At 41.1% G+C, this 16,415-nt stretch overlaps 1 protein-coding gene across 1 annotated transcript in view; it reads left to right on the top strand.

The window, feature by feature from the left end:
- Positions 1-16,042, top strand: part of LOC145413366 (leucine-rich PPR motif-containing protein, mitochondrial-like) — a 57,813-nt gene extending 41,771 nt beyond the window's left edge. Inside the window, exons 10-16 of the mRNA XM_080283045.1 lie at positions 1,021-1,182; positions 1,380-1,575; positions 3,479-3,713; positions 4,138-4,254; positions 4,867-5,014; positions 11,300-11,462; positions 15,480-16,042. Of these exons, the coding sequence (XP_080139171.1) occupies positions 1,021-1,182; positions 1,380-1,575; positions 3,479-3,713; positions 4,138-4,254; positions 4,867-5,014; positions 11,300-11,462; positions 15,480-15,622 (1,164 nt within the window). The 3' untranslated portion in view covers positions 15,623-16,042. The remainder of the gene's footprint in view (positions 1-1,020; positions 1,183-1,379; positions 1,576-3,478; positions 3,714-4,137; positions 4,255-4,866; positions 5,015-11,299; positions 11,463-15,479) is intronic.
- Positions 16,043-16,415: the final 373 nt, after the last annotated feature.

Genomic DNA, 16,415 nt, shown 5'->3' with positions numbered 1-16,415 from the left:
GCACATGTATGTCTGACGTGGCCTCATATCTCTGATTGGGGTAAAAATAATCTGGTTGTTTTTAATGCATCAGAGACTCAGTTTTTACACCTCAACCTGACAAAATCTTCCACAGGTATACCCACTAATGTTTAATAATATTCAGCTTAGTCCTGCATCATCCTTGAACATGCTTGGGGTTTCATTCACTCGGGACTTATCTTGGAAAGATCATATTACAGTACATCCCTTGTAAAATCTGCTTCTAAGAGATTAGGTGTGCTAAGCCGACTCCGTTCCTTCTTTACCCCTGCACAATTGTTGACTCTATACAGGGGTTTTATCTGCCCCTGTGTGGAGTACAACTCTCATGTGTGGGGAGGCTCTCTACATACAGCTCTTCTCAATAGGGTGGAGTCAAAGGCTTTTCATCTCATTAACTCTCCTCCTCTTACTGACTCCCTTCAACCTCTGTCTCTTCGTCGCACTGTTGCATCTTTATCTCTTTTCTGTCGCTACTTCAATGGTCACTGCTCCTCTGAACTGTTTGCAAGCATTCCTCCCCCTCTATGACGGGTGCATAGCACCCGTCCAGCAGCAAACTCTCGTCCCTTTTCTGTCCAACTCTCTAATGCAAGAGTTAACGGTTACTCCCAGTCCTTCATGTATGGAACAGGCCATCTCTGGAACTGTCTTCCTCTGTGTGTGTTTCCTGCTACCTATGATCTCCAGTCTTGCAAATGCTGTGTGTCCAGGCATCTTGAAATGATCGGATCTTGAATTTGGCTCTCTCTTGTATTTTGTTTTTCTCTTGGAAGGAACAATAATTGCAGGCTCATGGCCTTTGGTTCCTTCTTCTTCTTATAAAAAAAAAAGGGGGTGGGGGGGAATGGGGAACTTTGGGCTGGGGATCTGATCAAAATACCCTTTTCATATATTTTAATGTAAATACTAACACAAAAAAGTCCATTGCATTGCTTTTCCATGTTGTGTTGGATGCAGCATGTCTGCAGTTTTACTGACATGTTTTGTTGGGTGCAGAAAACAATGAATGTTGAAGAGCTGGATGGTCACCTGGTTGAACTTAAAGCTAAGGGACTCAACAAGCGTGGTACACTTAGAAAACTGATGCTAGCTCAGGCTTCCTTACCACCCACGGCACCTGCCAATACCACTGCTACCAGTGTTCTTGATTTGCAAAAGGTAAGATTAGGTAAGATTAATTTTTGTGTCAAGTATAAATTCATCACACACATTCTCTGCCTCCAGTGTAAGTTTTGTTACTACTGTAGGTAAATACTTTGTCTCATTCATGTTTAGATATTTCCACTGTTACAGAGGCACTGAAGCATGTCTGTTGTTTGGGTTGTGTACTAAGTTTTTATCATCTCCCTGAACAGCAAGTCAGTGAAGAAGGAATGAAGATGAGTGCAGGCATGTTGGCCAGTGTTCTAAAGGCACAGGTAAAGAATGGTGAAGCAGACGCTGCCCTACAGACTCTGGCTACCCTACGGGCTCACCATCAGACTTTCCATCTTGACCATTACAAGGTGATCGACCTCTGCACACTCCTGATCAAGGAGCATCGTGGACATGGTTAGTCAGAAATACAAGGAGGAACAAAGTAACTTGGAGGGAAGAGGGTGAGAGAAGTACTTAGAGTCAAAGTAAAAGATTTCAACTGGAGAAGCTGACACAAAACAATGGCAGATGAATATGAACAAAAGATAGTGAAGGAGTTAAGAGTTAGATATATTTGGGAAATTGGTTGAGTGCATGCAAAGAGTGTGTGGCTAGGAATGCTAAAATTGAATGATGTTGTAAGTGTGTTATGCAATAAGAAAGGTACATCTTGTTGGAATGTGAAGTTTGAATAACGAGTGAGAGATTGAGGTAGATGTCAGAAAGGAATTCTGACGAAGTAAGAAGCATAGTGAGAGTAGGAGATGTGTTAAGAGGTTAGCAGAAAATGAAGAAAAAGGTAAATGATGATTTTAGAAGAAAAAGGAATGTAAACTAATTTTTTTTTTTTTTTTTATGTCCAGAACATAGGAATGAGTGTGGAAGGAAGTGTGAAAGGATGACAGAGGGAGAGTGCTAAATAGTGAAAGAGAAAATACGGGGCAGATGGAAAAAGCATTGTAAAAGACTGGTGAATGTAAATGATAAGAACACAGTAGTGATAAGTAAGATTGGTTTTGGTGATGTACAGGGGAGGAAAGTGATGCCACAGAATGTGAAAGTGGCAAAGTGAAGAAAGCAATGATGAGGATGAAGAAAGAGAAGGTAGCAGGTGTTGATGAGATGTACTGGCCATGCATAGGTGATAATATGTAGTGGAGAGAGTGGAATGAATTGTTTGTTGGAATAATGCCAGAGAGTTTGGATGAGTGGAATGAAGGAAGGTTATAATTATGCTATTGTGCCAAAACAAAGATGATCATAGCAAGGGCAAGATGTATTGTGGGATAAGTCAGCTAAATGGTATAGGGATAGTGTAGGATATGAAAGAATTATTTTAGAAAGGTAAGTAATATAACAGATTGACTGGCGAATTACAAACAGGGTGGTATTAGGAGTGGTAGGGGATGTGTGGATCAAATATCAACAGTAAGACAGACAGTGGAGAAGATGTGTGAGAATGACTTAACATATTTATGGCATTTGTGGATCTGAAAAAAGTTTATGACAAGATGTACAGAGAGGATTATGGGAGGTGTTATGTATGTTTGTTTCAGACAGAAAACTTTTGAATGCTGGAAAGGGTTTCATGATAGTAAAGTACTATAGTTCAGTATCTGTGTTGAAATGTGACAGAGGAGTGTGATGTTCCATGGGCCATTCATGTATAGTGGCAGGTCTTAGAATAAAACCCTTCATTTTCTGGCCTAGAGGATTTAGTGCATGATTAGTGGACTATTCCTATCTGGGCCTAAACTAGACTCCCCCATTTACTAATCACTGTGGCAGAAATGACAATTACATCACTATTGTAAAACATTCCCAGCACTCCTTTGCTTCCTCCTCCTTAACTATGTCTTTTAAGTATAAGCTGTATTGGTGCACTCATTGTTGTAACTCTTTGATACCCAAGTTACTTCTAAGAAAGAAAAGAAAGGATGTAAAGAAAGAACTGAAGCCAAAAGGCAGGACAGCCAATAAATTAATAGGTTTTAGGATGGCCAAAGCATTCCATTGGCTGATCCAAAGGTTTAGTGCCTTCCACAGCCCTCCTGCCTTTTTATTTGCCTTCCATCCTTCATTTTCATGTCCTATTTTCAAAGGCCACTTGGGTGTTAAGGATGAAAAAGAAAACGGTGACTTCTTGCATTTTGTGGGAACTGCTTTTTAAAGACACAGAAGACTGAGAGGAGGATTTGGTCAGAGGGTTTCTGAGTGCCATACTGATGTTTCTTCAGCACTGATGTGATTTTTATTTCTGATGAAGAGATTAGGCAACTGGGGAACCTACAGCTTAAAAATCCTTTCATTGTACCAGAGGCAGTGGAGACCTTACGTCAACAGTTGATTGAGGAAGTAAAAAATGGAAATCGGGCAGAGGCAAAGACTAACCCAAAGAGAGTGAGACGTAACTGCTGGGCATTGTTAATGGCATCGGCAGAAACCTGTGACTATGACCTGACTCGGAACCTGCTGAACCTGCTGCTGACTCGTGGCCTTGTCTTCCCTGACACCCTTGTCCTTGGATGCCTTGTCAGATGCAGACTTGCAAGGTTAATCTTAACTGAGTCACTTTGTGCATAGCATAATAGCAAGTTGTGCAAATTATGTGAATTTACTAGATAAAATCAGTTCATTAATCAGTTATTTCTCCAGTGTTCTCTCTTATGAAAACTGTAAACTAGATATGGCTGTGAAAGATGTTTCCTGGATGTTTTAGCTTTGTGTTCTGCATTTCTTCTCTCCCTCTTTTGTATCTTAAGAATGTTTAATAAGTAGACAACATAGGTACCATAAATTACTCGAAAAATTAGTTGTTCTACCAATGACCTGTGTTCACTTTAGCAGAAAGAAGCACTATACTGTATTTTCTGAAGTATGAAATAATTATCATTAATTTGTTTCAGGAAACAGATGCAGTAACAAAAACTTGGTGAAATCTGTTTTTAATATAATGCTGTCTGTGGTGAACTTCAGTGGTGACCTGGCTGGGGCTGTGGAGGAAACAGAGGACATAATGGAACAGTACAAGTGCCTCCCCATGAGGATTGAGACTCTCATTCACCTCATTCATAGTTGTGGAGAGGATGGCAGGTTAGTATTTTTTTTTTTTTTTTTGAAGGAGTAGTTTCACTCCTGTGTGAAAGTTCTCTTCTTAAGTGGACTAAAATTGTCTGGTTGCAGCTAGATCAAGAAAAGATAAAACTTCATTTGATATGGTTAAGTATGACTTGTATGTATTTCACAATCATAGCAAAAACCATGTCATTACATCTGAAGTCATGTCCTGGTGTGTAAACTTGTGATGCAGAATGTAAATCATTGTAAAGGAATTCGCATTTTGAAGTAGCTACAACACTGATCTAAATTATGTTCTCTCTTCTCTTCATGGGTCTGCTTAGAGGAAAAGAAAATCACACAAGCACATTTGCCTAGGCATTTAAAATACCTTGAAGTGAAATTCCTCACTCCAGTTTGTCCTCTCGTGCTAGACTCTCATTTATAAAGTGTGCATCATTTGTCTCAGGTGTCATTCATTTGTCACCACGAGAAAGAGAGAGAGAGAAAGAGAGAGAGAGAGAGAGAGAGAGAGAGAGAGAGAGAGAGAGAGAGAGAGCGTATTATGCATTTATACAATGAGTAATAGTATATAGATGATACACAGCATTATTATTGTTTGGTGATAAATTTAAAACAATTTTTCAGAAGTACTGCGATAAGTGGAGGATGGAGTTTGATTCATCGCCTGGTGAGTCTCATCGCCCATCACTACGGTTCATCCCAGGCTCACCATGACCTGTGTTTTGCTTGTCTTGAGGCTGACAGACCCACAGTTGCTGCTGAGGTTCTCAAAGTTGGTGTTGTGAATTTCTTCCTTGCTTTCTATTTTATATCATCCTTTTGATACTCCAGGCTTAATTTGGTTTTCTTTTGTCACCATCCTACCATGTCAAGTCTTCATTCTACCTCTCTTTCCTGACCAGTACAGTACTGTATCTTGGTTTTATGCCTCGTTCACCTTCTTATCCTCACCATCACCATTACTGTCACCATTACCAGCACTTTCATTGTTGCTGTCACCATGAAGCCTGGGCTGATTCCCATTGCTACTGATTAAGTGGGCAGGATCCAGATATGGGAAAGCATAAAGGCTGGATAAATTGCCATCTGAGTGCCCAATAAAATGTACCATACTGCATGGACCAATCTTAAGAGGCACCGTCTATTCAGGAATTTTCTCACAGTACAGATTTTGTGATATGCAAGTTACACCCTCTGACAACCTGATTAATATGTTCTTTGTAATTTAACTTTGACTTAAAATAAACACCCAGATTTCGAAGAGAACTGACTGGATGAAGCTGTGACATGCCAATGTTCAAAGCCAGGGCATTATCAGTGTCATCACCCCTTCTGTTTCCTCTGATGATGATGATCTCAGTTTTACCATCATTCAGCGTAAGTGTCCTCTTAGCCATCCAGATCTTAATATCAGACATTAGAGATTCAAGTTTTGTCTTAGTATTGTTGATATCTGACATCTTAACGTAGAGCTGGGTGTCATCAGCATGAAAATGATAGGACACGTCGTGAGCATCAAGTAGAGATAATAAACTACTTGTGTAGATAGTAAGGACTCCAAATAAAAGTGGAGCAGAATCAGAGCTTGCATAATCAACAACCACTCCCTGAGATCTGTCTGACAGATACGACTTAAGGAGCAAAAGGGCAGTATCACGAACGCCATAAAAATACAGATCATCCAACAATAGTTTATGATCTACTGTATCAAAAGCTGCAGACAGAGCCAACAGAACTAGGAGAGAGGACATCCCACCACAAGTGTTTGCCACCAAGTCACTATGAATCCTTGTTAGTGCAGTTTCAGTTGAGCCAACAGACCTAAGAGAGAGGACATCCCACTACAAATGTTTGCCACCAATCAATATGAATCCTTGTTAGTGCAGTTTCAGTTGGATGGTATTTGCTGTATGCTGATTGAACAACAGTACAACTCTGTTGTGTTCCAGTAGTGGTACGAGTTGATCGAGTATGGTCTGCTCAATAATCTTGGATAAAAAAAGACAGGTTAGAGACGGGACGATAATTTGTCATGCTCTCGACATCAAGGCCAGGTTTCTTAATTAGGGGCCTAAGCAAAGCACGTTTCTCAAACTGCTCAAAATTACTTTCTAAGAAGCATCTATTTATTATGTTGCATTATTATATTAGTATAAATATTATTATATTAGTATAAATGTTATTATATATTAGTATAAATGTTATTATATTAGTATACTACACCCACCGCAAATTGACTTAGGACCCACACACAGAATTGCTATGGGAGAGTTGTCTGTCATTGCAGTGTGTATCCACATCTTCCAAGTGAATTTTTTGGGCAAGAAGTAACTGGCAACTCCTCTGGTGTTGGCGGGAGGTGGTGAAACACTCTGCACATTAGTGCTTGCCTAGAAGCGAGAGTGGAAGTATATGTTCCCTCGCTCCGAGCTTGCACCTCCTTCTTTTTTCGTATGTATTACTGTTTGCCCTGTTATTTTCCTAGAGTTGGGTTGTCATGCCTGGAAAGTACTGCTCAAGGGATGAGAGGGTCTGTATCATTGCATGGAGGCAGGATAACGTCCCTATCAACATGATTTGTGAATGCACTGGATGCGCAAAGTCGACCATCATGAAGATTCTTGCTGCAGCGCGTGGCCTGCCACCTGATTTCGTACCAGGGCACAAGCATGGCGGTGGAAAGAAGAGGACGACTTTCATAGGTACAGATACGCTTCTGGAGAGAGAAGTAATCAAGAATCCTCGACTGACAACAGCAGAATTGAAGAGAATGTATCCCCAGCTGTTACAAGACATCTCAATTCGAACTATCCAACACCCCTTGAAGAAGGAGCTGGGTTTGCCAAGCCACACTGCAGCCAAGAAACCGCTTCTCAGTGACCGCATGAAGAAGCAGCGCATTCAGTTTGCCAAGAAGTGTGCACACTTGACATTGGATGAATGAAGAAAAGTTATGTTGTCCAATGAAAGCACATTGCAAGTGTTCCAGGTGCGTTCTGCCAAGGTTCGTTGCCCTGCCTCCCATAGTCAATATGACCCTGCTTACACGGTGCTGACTATTAACCCCTACACTGCGGTCATGTTTTTGCGCTCCTTGCACGTCCTGCTGGGATATTTGCGTTCCGACTGACTTTTAAAAAATATTTGCCAAAAATCAGTTATTAGTCCTAGAATATTATAATTTTATGTGCTTATGGCACATACCTTAAGCTTTCTCCTGGAATGTTTGTTGAGCCTTCGTCGAGTACCGTAGGACTTGTGGAGACTTCTGAAGTTGGGTAATGAATTCTCCACTTTACACTTCCCAACACCCCATAATATGACTACCACAACCTGATATTATCACTAGAATCACCATTCTATGATTTTCAAGTAGTTTTGAATCCATACACCAAAAAAAAAAAAAAACTGTGAAAGCAATGAAAATTACGAGCGTGTACAAGCTTCCCACTTGCGCTCGTTCCCCGCTGGTATTCTGTCATTTATTATTCATAAACACACTTACATTTTATATTCCTATTACTTTATTACACTTATTTATATATATATATATATATATATATATATATATATATATACAGTATTTATCCATAAGTTTCCTTCAGTAATAGTAGCTTATTTTCATTTTCGTTCAGTAAACTAGTGTAGAGAGCAAAGCTTTGACTGTCATTACTCCAAGTATTTGTACTCATATTCTTATATTAGTAATTATTTACATTTCTATTTTATTTACACTATATTATACACTGTCACTTCCAGTAAATAAGGGCTCCTTTCCCTTGGAGCCAGGATGAAGTTGGGACACTGAAGCACTCATAGTTTATCACCATTTCCTCCACTGGCTCATCACATGATTCACCAGAAAGATTGTAGTCACTGTCCATCATTATCATGGATAAATTAGCCAGTTCACGCTCCACAGCAGAGTCATTTAGTCCTTTACCCCTTCCCACACGAGGTTTAGTTGGGGTAAAGGTCACAGGGCCCTCTAGAAGCGGCGGAAATGGAGGGGCGCGAGTGCTATGTGCTTTCATCTCAAGAGACAGCACTGAACTAAATGACGAGGCGGATATGGGGCCGCCAAGGGTTGACAGCGTCAGCGAGGTGACAGCTGCTAATTTATATGCTGTGAAATGATTGGCAGGAAATTAGGTAGTTCCAGGTGACTGTAAATATCAATTAGGCGTCTTCCTTCCTTTCTTATATATATTTTTATTACGAGAATAGATTATACAGCATATTTCGAGGGGAAATTACCAGGGAAAATTAGCGAACAAGTGCATGTGGGGTATTGCCGGGTGATAATTAGCCAACTCCAGGTGTATGGCACTATCAGTTACCTTATTTTTTTTTGGTATATGTTATTTTGGATAAGAATAAGGCATATGGCTTATTTCAATGGATGAAATCAGTGGAAAATTCTGGGGAAGCTATGCTTAGTGCAGTGTGGCCGGGCAGGCGAAAGGAGAGGGTAATGGAGGGGAGGTAGGGAGGGGAGTCAAGAATGGGGATAAATAGCTAAATTGTCAGCAATGGATGGGAGTACAGATGACATTAGCAGTGCTGATTATTGTTGGACACTGGCAGTACTGATAGATGATACAAGCCACCACTTGAAAGCCCGGGAGAATTCAAAATAACACAGAATCGCAATTGTGACGCCCCGCGGTATGATCCATTGCGCTTGAGTGTCACGAAAGTGATGCCCCATGGTTAAGGGGTTAAGCACCCACAGTCAGTAATGGTGTGGGGGTGTTTCTCAGGTGAAATGGGAAGGGGAGGCCTCTACTTTCTTCCTAAGAACTTGATGATGAATGGTGGCTGGTACATTCAAGTTCTGAAAGATCATTTGTTAAACTTTTTTGCCTATTTGTGGGTGTGACTTTTTCATGCATGATTCAGTTTCACGTCACAAGTCAAGAAAGGTGACAAAATGGCTTCAGGATAATCGGATTGAGGTCCTCGACTGGCCTGGCAACAGTCCGGATCTAAATCTGATAGAAAACTCCTGGGCAAAGATGATGAAAATCATTGCAGAGAAGAAGACTCCCAGTCTGGACAACCTCAAGACTGAACTGACAAATGTTTGGTGCAAAGAAATGTCCTTAGGTTACTTTAGAGATCTAAGTGATTCCATGCCAAAACGCATCCAACTCTTCCTGAAAAACAAGGGAAGGATGATTTCATATTAATGAATGGCATTTCATGAACAAACATTGTGATATACTATGATTTCTGTGTTTTTTAATACCTTGTGGGGGAGGTCCTAAGTCAATTTGCGGTAGCTGTAGAATGTTTTTACGACACAACAAGGGTGAATCATTCACTATTGTAGGTAAATGAATTAAATTATTACACTTCACAGCTCACACTTGATGAGTTGACGTACCAGTCCACCTCTATTCCTCGGCTCTAACCTCCTCAGTCCACACTCCTCAAAAGCTGTCACACTCCTCCAACAACTGAGACAACTCCATGTTGCCCTTCATAAAAACAAACTACTGAAAGTTCTCAGAGGTCAGGCCGGCCTGTGGGCAGGTTTGTGTTTGCGGAAGTACCTGTGGAAACGCCAAACCACAAATTTGCGTAAAATTTGTTGCAAACAGAAATCTGGGGATGAAATCACACTTCCACAATTGCGTAATTTGCGGTGGGGTGATTGCGGAAGTGCCCAGCTCTGCTTATAATGCACATATACCAGTGCGCTTTCCACCACACAGAGGCTAATTACTTACAGTAGTTTGGCAGTATGCTTAAAAGAATTAAGATGAAGAGGCTAATCCATTCAGTACATCTTTTACTTCATTCTGGCCATGTAAAGATGATTTGATTCAGTTTGTGAAGGATCACTTGTAGTGAAAGGGTTAAAGATGTCTGTTTATCATCTCTGATTGCATGTGAACTTGTGAGACCTACTGGTCATGCTATTTTCAGTGACCTTAATTTCTTTCAGTATTACAGTACGTCATTGACAGTACAATGGTAGATTTGTCTTCAGAGAAAGTTGTGCACAGTACTAGTACCACAGTTCAGATCCAAAAGGAGGTAAGAGGTGTTCATCATCATCATCATCATCATCATCATCATCATCATCATCATCATCATCATCACTGCCTCTACCACCATCCATCCTCTTCTTTCCACTCAAGAATGAGATGAGGTCGAGTCCAAAGAGTAAGAAAAAAAATGGACAGAGTGAAAACTATCAACAGCTTGGCATATTTAATGGGCCGCACTCTCATTCACTCACTACTCAGGCCCTTGGTATCCTGACTCCACATCACAGGCATAACCATCCACACTTTGCACTGCAGATCAGCAGGAGTTATTATGTCACTGGGTAAAAACAGGGATTGAAAGCCATGTCATACACTCCTTAGTACAGAATTGTTCTGGCCAGATTGATCTGCTGCTTCCTAGCCTTATCATCCTCCATACCATGTTTTCTCACTCATTTTCCATATCTATCCACCTACTTCTAGGTCTACCACACCTCTTACTGTCATACTCAAGAGACCGACCTGGATGGATGAATTTTTGTGCAGAGAATCGCATAACTGGGGATTTGGCACCCCTTTTAATGTGACAGAATTTTGGATTGGCTCTGTCAGATAGGTATATATGAAGCTACAGAACGTGGTGAAATTTTTTTTGGCCTATCTGATGGAGCCAGGATTTCGAGGGCTACAATGCTGAGCAAATGGAAGTGTGACCCATTGAATTGGGCAAACTTTGGCTGTCTGGATGTTGCTACTTCTCACCCTGCCCTAGAGTGGGAAAGGAGGTCCAGATGATGATGATGATGATGATTTTTATTTTTATTATTGTTGTATTGATGCACAGTATGCAAACACAAGATTTCATCCCTTACCTGCTGGACGGCAAGTGTCATCATCTCGACTCATCTCTGAGGGACATAGGATGGTCTTCTGCTTAAATTATCTGGATTGTGGTAGTGCATGTATGACCCTCCTATGCCTTAGGATCCCTGGGGCCCCCACAGACCCCCAGAGGCAATAAGGGGTTGGCTGTTGCCTTACCATTTTATTTCTTTCAGAAACTTGGGGACGATGTAGATATGTGGAGGATAAAGAAGCAGGTAGAATATTATGCCAAAACTCAGCGAGATCTTCCCATGCTTCACCTCCTAACTGCCACCTCTCGGACCACTCAGGCCATAGACCGTTACTACATATATTCTACCCTTCTGGACTTATACAGTAAGTTGAGCATTTCCTGGGGGAGACATGAATAGCTTTTTCTTGATTATTGAACAGGACCTGATATATTCAGTATTAATATATAACATGCAGTGTAGGGAAGAGTTAAGTTACAGTGCCATTGAAAATTACCTCAAGGCATTCTGTCCATCACCATATTCCCCCCCTTCCCAAAGCCACTGTATTTGCATGTATGTCCCTCAAGGTAGTTGTCATTTTTGTTGTGACCCCAAGCTCATCTGAACATGAACCAGGTAGACTACAGGCTTAAGTTTCCCTTCCGCAGTCCATCATCCATCTTTTGGGCGATAGGGAGGTAATTTAGGGACTTTTGTGTAACTAGGCATTTGAGCTAACTAGTTCATCAGTGCCACCACATGAAAGTGTTCCTTTCTAGCACACCTTAGGGAGTAAAAGTACCATATATAATGTGTGGTTATTAATAGTATTCACGTCCTTAGATCATTCACTACTGATCACGAAGGTATTACCATGTATACACATGATCCAAAAAATATTTTTACACAGGTGATCAGAGGTTTCACAATGAGTGTAGCTGCTGTTCACATTTTCTTTTTAAGGGAAACAGTTCTGAATGATACATTGTTTTATATGTTGTACTAACATCACGCTTTGTGAGGTTTTGATGATAACAGTAAGCATACACATAAATGAGAAGTGACTGATTATCTTCAAATCATTCACCAGTGTTTTAGAATATAAAGACTGGAAAGTGTAAAGATACTTTTATTACTGTGTTTACAGTACCTTTGTTCGTTTATCCATCCATCCGTCATCTAGTCCTACAGTGCCCCATGAGGAGCGTTGGAGCCCGGGGCTAGGCAGTTGGTCCCAACATTTAAGATGAGAGTGACCAGCTGCACTCATCTGTCATCCAGTCCTACAGTGCCCCATGAGGAGCGTTGGAGCCCGGGGCTAGGCAGTTGGTCCCAACATTTAAGATGAGAGTGACCAGCCGCACTCATCCCCGAGTGGCGTTACATGAGCAATCAACCCCAACCACCCCTTGGATATTGTTATTGACACAAAATATCCATCCATCCATCCATCCATCATCCAATCCTACGCTGCCCCATGAGGACCGTAGGAGCCCGGGGCTAGACAAGTTGTTCCTGACATTTAACCCGTACAGCGTCAGCCGATTTGGCTTATATGTACACGCCCAGCATCGGGACTATGGAAAAAAATTTTATTGGCTAGATGGGTCAGAAATGCTGAAAAAACATGAGTTTCATTCATGAAAACGTTTGTTTTCAACTCGAAGATTGTTTTTTTTTCCCATGTCGGGCATTGCCGAAAATTACGTTTTTCCCCCCATAGAGTTTTACAGCCCTTACGTAATTCGGTCGCGGCTAGTCAACAACGATTTTCGTAAGCCTTATCCATTTACTACACATGTCTAAGATACCAAAATACTTACAATAGACTAAACTATTCACAAAATATACATATCTTGATATATTATATATTGTAGGCATAAAAATGTAACATATAATGCAGATGAAAGGTATAGAAATTAGAGAAAAGTTACTGTAACAGAAAAGTAAGGTATTTGGAAAAAAGGAATACTAATAAATAGGTAAAAAAAACAAAAAAAACATGAGTTTCACAGATCAAGTCACTCAAATCCACAAGGAAATACTTTTTTTTTTCTTATATAAGAATGCTTACTTTTCATTCCCATCCCGTAGACTTCAGAGATTTTACATATATTTGGTGGGGGAAAATAAAAATGCAGTTATGACAATTCTAGGCTTACATTTTCGTATTCAATGCTTACATAAACAACCAAAATGCTTGAAGTACAGTATACTATTCAAAAAATGTACTTATTGTTATTAGGAGGTAAATACTCATCCTCACTATCACTATCCACTAATGATGCATCGCTATCAGCATATACCACACTTTCACTCATCTTAGACGATACAGTATCGTCTAGAGCTTTGTCTATTTCTTCTTGGGAGAGACCGGAACGACGAGCTTGAGACATCTTGACAGCGTAAAAGCTCATCTCAGAGTGATGGCCTAGGTAGGCCAAGGAGGGGGTAAGGGAGGCCTGGAGGGGTCAGGTTGTACAGTGAGACAGTGGAATGAAACAATGGTGTTCATAGAAGGTCGCGTTCACACTGTCACGACATGTAAAGACTTCCTACAAGTGCGCGAATATGAGGTGGTATATATACCACCGCGACGCTCTAGTCACTGGGAGCTCAGGTGGTATATATACCACCGCGACGCTGTACGGGTTAAGATGAGAGTGACCAGCCTCACTCATCCCTGAGTAGCATTACGTGAGCAGTAACCCCAACCACCCCTTGGATATAAACCTTCACTGGCACTGGCTCAATCCAATTGGAGTGCCATAATTACCCACTAAACCACCAGGCACCATAATTTGGTTATATGGTTACCTCCCAGTATAGTAAATGGTTTCTTGGTGTACAGGAAACCATTCGGCTTGTCTGCAGGAAACCATTCGGCTTGTCAGTGAGTGTTGAGTCACCCATAGGCAGAAGGAAGAGGAAGGAATGAAGGACAGAAAGACAAAAGAGGGAGTGTAAAGTCACCCATAGGTAGAAGGATGTGGAAAGAATGAAGTAAAGAAAGACAGAAGAGGAAGGAAGGAATGGAGGGAGGAGAGGAAAGGGCAGACACCTGAGAACAGCACTACATTGAGTGAGTGGATGGTGGGTGCCCCCACCTACCGCAGAGACACAAAATATCTACCTATCTATCTATCTATAGCCCGACATCCTAATCCCACAAAGGGTGGCCACAGACGAAACGCCTCCAAGTCGCTCTGTCACCCACCATATGACTACCCTCCCCCCAGCTCACTCCCCCCTCTCTCATATACCTCTCAACTCCATCCCTCGGTCTGCCACTCCCTCCACCTCACCTACATACACCCTCATAGTCAGTCTTTCATTTTCCATTCTCTCCACATGTCCAAACCACCTCAGTGTATTTCTCCTAATCTTCTCAACCACATCCACATCCACCCCACAATGTTCCTTCACCTCTTCATGCATCAACCTGTCCCTCCATGTCACTCCACATGCTCCTCTCAAGTAACTCATTTCCACTTGACTTGTTCCCCTCTTGCAAGGTCCACGTCTCGCATCCATATGTCAGGGTAGAGATCACAATACTGTACTATCATGCAGTGTCTTCTTAACTTCCATACTCAGCTCCCTATTTCTCATCACTGCTTTCAGTGACCAACAACCTTCCTTCCCTGCTGTACCCTTTCACGCACTTCATCCCCCAACGTTCCATCCTTACTCATCCCACTACCCAGGTAATTGAATGCACTCACATTCTTCATATCCTCACCATCCAACCTCACTGTACGTTCTGTGACTTCATTCCTCTCAAACACCATAACTTTACTCTTGTTTACATTAACTTTCAGATTCCTCTTCCTACCTACTGTCCCAAATTTATTCACCAAACCTTTCAACTCCCATTCATTTTCACTCAACAATACTGTATCATCAGCAAACAGCAACACCGGAATCTTCCAAATCTCATCCTCATTCATTAGAGCCATCCCCTCATCCACTGTCCTACCTTGCACAAAATATACAGTACCTTGAAAAAATAATAGGTTCATGAATATCTCCCTCCTCAAAGATATTGAGCTGGTACTGCCAGTATTTGCTTATTTGTTGAGACTGTCTGCCTTCACCCCTTCCTTATGGTGAACTGTGTTTGTAGTTGGTGACAGTGATACAATAGAAAGCACACTGTCTCATGCCCTCAGCTTGGTTTATTGATTCTTGGTTGGTCATGAGACCTTGAGCAAGACCTACTTTACTCTAGACTGATCATACATAAATTTAAAATAGTGACCCGGATTGTAAATTCAATGGTTGTGTGTTGTAGCATGGGGAGATTGGGATTGATCATACTGTATATTGTCTGCTTCTTAGTGACCCTCATGTAGCTGATAGATATTAATTCTAAGCTTTCTTCCCATTTCTGCTGCAGGTGTGATGAATGATGCAGACAGAGGCTTGGCTTTATGGACAAGGATGCAAGAGGAAGGCACAGTTCCAACACAAGCCTTTCTCACCACTCTCGCTGCCCTCCTCACCAATCACCAGCGCCAAATACCCTTCACACTTCATTAAGTCACAATTTTGTTAAATTATAGTAAAAACTTCAGTTACTAGTTTTCGTGCAGTCATTCAGTCCAGATAAAAAAAATTCTCAGTTACGGTTGAAATTTAGAATAAATTTTGCTGACTTTTTTTAAAGTTACATCCATATCAGGTTATTGTATAACAGTCATCAGGACCATGTTCAGTTTTTGTGTAACATCATTTTTATGTGTAGCCCCTTTATGGCAAGATCTCACTCTACCAAAAGTAATCTGAATGATATCAAGATCAGGTTGGTGCAGTGCTATAGCTCCAAGTAAGAGAAAAACGAAGCATAGCACACTTGAACCAGTGTACATTTTCTTTACCAAACGAACCAGTAACCCCTCCAGCCTCAGCTAATGTACTGTATCTCATTGTTTACTGTAGGACCATTCTGGTCACCCTATTTAGCACATTCTGCAAGTCCACAAAACAATAAAGTTTTCTCCATTTTCCTAGGAACTTGTCTTGTAATGCCTGACTGTAAAAATTCCATCTGTTTTACCAGTAACAGGCATAGACCAGACTCCATCTTATCAGTTTTTACTGTCACCCAATCATATTTTGTTTAACTTCTTCTCAGGAGCTTTCATTGTGAGGTCTGGCAAAGTCAGGCCACATCAATTTAACTTCAGCAAAATATCTCAAAGAACGACCAGTTGAAGTGGTTAGTTTCCTGTGGTCAACTGGTTTTGCTTCCAGTTGTGCCTGGGGTTGTGATAATAATAACAACAAAAACCATAAAAAAATTAGTGACCTCGCTGAAAGTAAATTATTTTGA

The sequence above is a fragment of the Coenobita brevimanus genome, chromosome 96 (genome assembly GCF_032717465.1).
Source record: "Coenobita brevimanus isolate Jiangsu-jjx chromosome 96, ASM3271746v2, whole genome shotgun sequence".
NCBI classification, from domain to species: domain Eukaryota; kingdom Metazoa; phylum Arthropoda; class Malacostraca; order Decapoda; family Coenobitidae; genus Coenobita; species Coenobita brevimanus.
This window is presented reverse-complemented; position numbering and strand designations above follow the sequence as displayed.